This window comes from Populus euphratica, unplaced genomic scaffold (genome assembly GCF_000495115.2).
Source record: "Populus euphratica unplaced genomic scaffold, PopEup_1.0 scaffold234.1, whole genome shotgun sequence".
Taxonomy (NCBI): Eukaryota; Viridiplantae; Streptophyta; class Magnoliopsida; order Malpighiales; family Salicaceae; genus Populus; species Populus euphratica.
The window spans coordinates 380,940-388,021 of record NW_011499928.1 but is presented as its reverse complement, the minus strand read 5'-3'; the positions used below and the strand labels follow the sequence as shown (position 1 = coordinate 388,021).

General features: G+C 33.9%; 1 protein-coding gene across 2 annotated transcripts; it reads left to right on the top strand.

Annotated features, from left to right (window-relative positions):
• Positions 1-396: 396 nt before the first annotated feature.
• Positions 397-4,587, top strand: LOC105135839 (U3 small nucleolar RNA-associated-like protein). 2 transcript variants are annotated; one of them, XR_844262.1, is made up of 7 exons: positions 397-892; positions 1,430-2,044; positions 2,196-2,645; positions 3,191-3,363; positions 3,607-3,790; positions 4,163-4,314; positions 4,345-4,587. XR_844262.1 is itself a non-coding variant. In XM_011040907.1 (6 exons), the coding sequence occupies exons 1-6, from the start codon at positions 479-481 to the stop codon at positions 4,256-4,258; spliced, it is 1,932 nt and encodes a 643-aa protein (XP_011039209.1). In that variant the 5' UTR covers positions 397-478; the 3' UTR covers positions 4,259-4,587. The 2 variants fall into 2 exon arrangements, 1 of the variants encoding a protein (XP_011039209.1); XM_011040907.1 differs by having other exon boundaries at positions 4,163-4,587.
• Positions 4,588-7,082: the final 2,495 nt, after the last annotated feature.

Sequence of the window (7,082 nt, the reverse complement as noted above, 5' to 3'; positions counted from 1 at the left end):
TTTTTTGAATTATTTTGAATATTGACTAGGTAAAATTCAGATGGCTTGATAATTAAATTACAACTCAGTTGATTTGGCCAAACATGAGTGACTCAGTGAGTCAATCAACTATGCTTCCAATTAATTCCAATGAATTTTTTTGTTTGTGTATAACAAATAACTTTATTTTTATAGTTAAATTAAAAAATAAAAAACAATATCATTTTAGAATAGACTTTAATTTTCTACCATAGGGATTGACTTGACAATCTCCCGGCCCTAAACGGGATCAGATATGTCATTGGGTTTTCAAGTCTTAACTAGAAACAACCTTATAATCATCGGCCCAACTAGCAGCCCAGTCCATATTGAACTTTAAAATGCTGTCTCTTATTACGACTACTACCTTGCTTAAACCCTAAACACAATTCTCTCAAAAAACCCCTCCTTTTTCTCGCTGTCCAGCGCGTAGTGAACTCAGAAAAACCCGAAGACAGCCATGGCGGACACAGTCCAATACAAGCTCGAACGGATGGTCGACGAGCTAGACGACCTAGAACGTAAAGGCATATTCACACGGCAAGAAATAGCAGAGATAGTGAAACAAAGAAGAAAATTTGAGTACAGATTGAAGAGGCCAAGTCCTTTAAAGCAAGATTTCTTAGCTTATATTGATTACGAGACTCAACTTGATTCACTACGTAGACTACGAAAGAAATCAGTGGCGCGCGAGCTGGAGAAGCAAGGGGATAAGAGGAGGAGGAGAAATAAAAAGTCTGTTTCTGATTTTGCTGGGATTTCAAGGATTGTTGAGATTTATAGAATTGCTGTTATGAGGTTTAAGGGAGATTTAGAGCTTTGGTTTAGGTATTTGGAGTTTTGTAAGGATAAAAAGAATGGAAGAATGAAAAAGGTGAGAGCTTTTATTTTGGAGGTCGTCTGTATTTATTGGTTTGCTTAGTGTTAATAACTCTGGTGTTTTTTTTTAGGGTACCCATTCTGGCTTTATTCTGTTTGGTTATCTGGGTTTTGGTTCTTTGGATATATAATTGTATGTTTGATCGCTTTGGTTAGTGTTGCTTAGTGTGTTATTGTTATTGTTTTTGTTTTTGGAGAAATAAAGATACCATTTTGGGTTTTATCTGCACTTATCTAGAAATTTTAAATTTGTGATTTTAGGGGCTGGTTGGTGCTGTCACTTGTTGTGATTCATAAAGGAGGGATTTTTTTTTCTTATCATCTTAGGCGTTGTATCATTTAATGGATCTTCTTTTGTAGAATTAACAATCCCCTCTTGGTTTTTCTCTTGTTTAGGTGCCTAGTTGTTTTTTATTTTGGTGGTGTTGTTTTTTATTTGTTCATTTCGTTTAATTGGTAATTATTGTCATTAGTGGGAATGGATTTTTTTTTTCCAGTGAAATCATGTCTTTTTTTTCTTTGTTCATTGTAGGTTTTGGCTCAATTAATTAGGTTTCATCCAAAGGTGCCTGGAGTTTGGATTTATGCTGCAGCTTGGGAATTTGATCATAACTTGAATGTTTCTGCCGCTCGTGCTCTTATGCAGAATGGTTTGAGGGTGTGCCCACATTCAGAGGATCTTTGGGTAGAGTATCTTCGGATGGAGTTGACATATCTTAACAAGTTAAGGGTTCGGAAGGTAGCGCTTGGAGAGGAGAAGGAAAATGTGGTTCATGATTACGATATGTTGCTTGATGAGGAAAGAAGAAATGATGATGGATCAAATGCTGGTACTGAGGTGTCAGAGATGAAAGTGGATTTGTTTCAAGAGAAAGGTTTGAGCATTCTTCAGACAATCTATACTGGAGCTGTTGAAGCTCTACCTTCTAGTTTTGGCTTGAGAAAGAGGTTGTTAGAGATACTGGAAGCAACAGACTTGACTCATTCAGAAGAAATGCATAAGGAGATGCTAAGTGATATGAAAAGAGACTTTTCCAGAGAACCAGAATATTGGGACTGGCTTGCAAGACTTGAAATGATTGATTCCAAGAGTATATCAGAGATGAGTGTAACTCCAGCGCTTCCTCAGTTGCAAAAGGCAATTCAGGTATGATTTTTATGAACTAGTGAAATTTTGATATCTGACAACTGTTCGAGTCATTGGTTTCAAAAATTGAAAAGTATGTATTTCATCTGAATGCTTTTCAGATAATGTGCCAAGTACTCTCTCATGATCATGGTTGATTTTCTGTACGTAGGTATATGAGGAGGCTTTACAATTTGTGCCTTCTCCAATGATGTTTAATTTATATATAAAGTTTTTGATGGATGCTATTGCTCCCAAAGGAGGAGAAAATGATCCTTCTAAGGTCTCCAGCCCAACTGAAGATTATATTTCACACCTTTTGATGGTATACGAGAAGGCTGACGTGGTGGGATGCATGACTGAGGATCTTGCTTGTCAATATGTTTCATTTTACTTGCAACTTGGTAGGTTTGATGAAGCCAGAAAACTTGCAGACAGGCTTTGCAGTGGAAAACTCTCAGATTCAGAAAAGTTGTGGATTTTAAGAGCCTCTATGGAAATAAAATCTTTTACTGATGATACTTCTGCACCAAGTAAGGATGATTTCCAATATGTGTTAGGACTCCTTAGAAGTGCATTGACTAAAGTGTCAATATCACAAGCTGAGGACTTATGGCTAATGGTATGCTCTCTATACTCCTGTACTTTAACCCATTCCCTGCTGTTAAAGTTTGTGGCATTATTCAAAAAATGTGAATTTTATGCTTCCAGCCCCAATTGATCTACCTTTTCTATTAGTTTTTATTTAGAGCTCTGTTGAGAAATATGTTATTGTCTGTGTAAAATGTTTGCCTAAACAGAAACCCGATCAAAATTAGGGGACCTCTATTGCCTTATAAATTACAAATTAAAGAACAAATTATTAATATTCTTATATAGAAAAAAATCAGCACTTCTCCTTTCATTTTATTTTCTCCCTCCCCTAGTCGTCCTCCTTCAGTGTCCGAGGTTTGTTTCTCTTTGGTTGAATAACATGTAAATATTCTAATGGGTTAATTAAAGCTACATTAGCTCTTGACGCAATGATGCAATTGTTTTGTTTTCAAACAAGTTTCTTTTTGTTGATCTTCTATTTTTCTTTTTTCATGTTTTAACCTTCCTTTTAATCTATCAGGATAAAGCTCTTTTAAGGTCGAAACCAATTTTTAATATAATCTCATGCTACAGGAACTCAATTTTTTTGCAAAACAAAAGAAATATTTGGACAAGCTGGTTGAGATGTCTCTTATCTCAGTAGCCAAAGATGGTGGTAGTGATGATGGATTTTCCCTCTCTTCTGCTATTGTAAATTTTATGCTTCAGAAGGATGGAATTGATAAAGCAAGAAAGACATATAAGCGGTAAGTTGCTAAATTAACAGTTAAAGAAACTTGTCTGTAAAGTGCCTGCTCAATGTCACAATAAGCTGTGAAAACAGTGTGTGACATACTATATACAAAAAGTCTTTCCAGTTCACAAAATAACTTGTAAGTTTAAGATTGTTCTGGTAAAAAATTGGAACTCTATAATCTGCCTCTAGTTTTCTATCGGCTTTGCTAATTAATTTGTAGTAGCTAAACCTGCATCTTGATTTTAATTTGCAGATTTCTTGCACTACCCCATCCTGGTCTTGCTTTGTACAGATGTTGCATCGAGTTGGAAGTGAACCTTGCATCTGTTGGTGATAAAGATTGCCTTGCAAATGCCCGAAAATTATATGATTCTGCACTTGCAACTTATGGCCAAGATTTGACCTTGTGGCAAAATTACCACTCGATGGAGGTTAAGGTAATCTTGTTGTACGTTTGCTTTCTTTAAGTACTCGTTTGTCTTTCTTTTATTCTCCTCCAAACCACCTACTTCCCTAATGAAATGCATATGTCGCAATGCTCTATGAGCATATCCTAGCAGCTGGATTGATAAAGGAAATCAGCTTCTGCATTTTTCACTGGAAATTCAAATTCTCATGGTCTTTTATTGCCTGACGTAATGCACATGGGACTGCACCCCTTTCTGCCATTGCTCCTAACTTTACTCATTCCCTCACGCTGCTTTATCTTCAAAAGCCACATTCTATTGCGTGGCTACCTCATTGTTGATTTAGATGAATTTTTTGATATTGTTCAATACTACTTACTGTTAACATTTTGCACTAAACAGTTGGGAACATCGGAAACAGCAAATGCTGTTTGTTGGCGTGCACGGAAGACACTCAAAAACCCTGCTGCATTTGTTGCTGCTCCAGATTTGTACTAATCAAGTGTATGGTTACTAATTTTGACAAAGGAATCAGTATCTTATTTATTCGTGTAGTTGTGTAGTTGAGGAAAAGGTACCTTGAAAACAGTGACATTCATTTCATCAAAATCTCTATCTCACACTTGTAGCTGGGTTAATGAGTGGTAGAAGGAAGCATGAAATTTATCCAATTTTGTTTGGCTACCATGGTGGCTAGATGACGGAATGATTTTCCCTGTTTTCTCAGAAGTTAAAGAACATATTTGGCATTAACCAAATCTGGCCACTGTACCCTGCTCGTGAGGCACCACGTTTAATTTGTAATTTTGTGGAAACATTTCTTGAAAGATTACTTATTGAATAGAGGGGTGCCCAGGTATTTGCATGCACTATATATTGAACATTTGAAAACTATAGCAGTCAAATAGAAATGGCGAAATCAAACCAGGCGAGAACGTCTTTCAACCTAAAACCTTAAAAATAGTATGGCCTTTCAACCTAAAAATTAGCACTTGAAGTGAAGCTTGCAAGATTGTTTTCAATTGCTGATCAGCAATTGACGGGAAATGTTTTTTGGAATATTTATTACACATGTTTTAACTTGAGATATTGCAGGGCTGGCTGGATGCAATAGCTGCACAAATTACAATTGTTAACTGGACCAGAAGCTTATGCTTTGCGTAAGGAAAACAGATCTAGGCTCATGGCCACTGTGGATTCAATACCTGCACAAGCCATACAACAATTCAATTAGAGTAGCTATTGATTACATGCTTAAACTTGTGCATTCCTCCATTCGAGCATCGACTTTCTGGATACGAGATTACGCTATATTTTATCAAGTACATTGACACAAATGTGATTGGATCTAAGTAGCTAAAATTGAAAAGAGAACTGATCATGCTTGGGGCTCGGACCTAGATTTGGTTTAGATGCTCGGGGTTTGGGTTGGGACATGGTCTAGGAACCTCGGATTCGAACCTAGACCAAGTTTGAGGCATAGAGTTTAAGACAAGACTTGGTTCGGGAAAGATGACTAGGCAACTCTTTTGCATGTAAGATCCTAGGCATGAAAAGGTGGTGCTAAGGATGGTTTTTGAAAAAGAGTTAACTCAAACAATATGGTTAATGCTTCTTATATTTGAAATAATTTAGTTTCTAGCGCATTATATATAGCAAGAATGGGTTTGTATTGGTTTGACTATGATAAGCTTGTCTTCTCTAAAAGTGGGATATTTGTGGGCAAGAAATGTTATGTGACGAGCTATTTAAACTTAATTTTATAACTATTGTACCTAAAAAATTTAATAAAGATCATTCTTTTGTTTATTAGGTTATGTTAATTATGAAATATTGGAAATGATTAGTAATTTGGATTTACTCCTGAAATCTCATATTGATCAAAACTATAAGTGTGAAATCGTTGTAGAATTTAAATTGATTATGACATCTTTTTATTCCATAGACAAAAAGCAATGAGCATCTAGAATTAATTTATACAAATATATGTGACTTAATTTTTTTTTTTTTGTAAATTAGACGTGGTAAAAGGTATTTTCTTATTTTAAACAAAATATTATTATATCTATTTGCTAAAAAAGCAAAGTTAAGGCCTTAAAATTGCATTTCAAAATTGAGGTTAAATATTTATTTATCATGAAGATCAAAGAGACAAGAAGCATAAAGAGAGGAAATATGATTCACCTTTTGATTAGTTTAATTCTATACATGGTATATTCCATCAAACCATAACTCCTTATTCATTCATTGTAGCAAAATAGTATTATTGAATGCAAGAATCAATGTTGAAATAAATAATGAATGCTATGTCAATAAATTCAGAACTATTTTAAAACTTATGTAAAGATGTTATTTTATTAATAAATTATTTTTTGAATAAAAAATCTCAAAATAAATTGGACATGACATCATATGAATTATGGAAAGATAAAAGACGATTATATAAGTACATGAAAGAGTAGGGTGTCGAGCTAAAGTTACAGTTCCTCCACCAAAGAAAGTGACTTAATATTGTTAATTATTTATTCATAGGATAAGATAATAACAATGTCATTTATCACTTTCTTGTGTATTATAATATATTAATATGAATATAAAAAATATCTAATTTGCACAAATATAATACAAGAATATATCATTTTTTAAAATTGATTTTTCTTGCAAAAATGCACAAGAAAAGAAGACTACTATGAGAACTAATGAGTTTTTTAGTAGTGGTCCCCAAGAAGTTGAGGAGGAAGAGAAACCTGGAAGAAATAAGAGGGCTAAAATTTCTAAAAACTTTAGCCAGAATTTTCTTTCTTATTTGTTCAAAAATAAATCTCAAAGCTTTAAAAAAGCAATGTCAACTTTAAAAGCATCATTCTAGAAAGAGACTATCAATAATGAGATAATATTCATTATGAAAAATCATACATAAAAAGTAATAGATCATTTTTCAAAGATAAACCATTAGGGTGCAAATGTATATTTGAGAAAATGATGAAAATTGATGGATTTATTGATAAACATGAAGCTAAACTAATGGTTAAGGATTATAAGCAAAAGCAAGGCTTTGACCACTTTAATATCTACTCGTCAATTACTAGAAAAACATCTACTTATATGTTAATTGATATAGTTCTGCTTAATGATCTTGAGATACATCATATGAATTTTAAAGCTGCTTTATTGAATGGGGAATTAAATGAATAAATCTGTATGGAATAACCATAAGGATTCAAAGTACCAGGGAAGAAAATGAATATGTATATGCTTGTTAAATCCTTTATGGTTTAAAACAACCACCAAAACTATAGCATGAGAAATTTGACAATGTTAT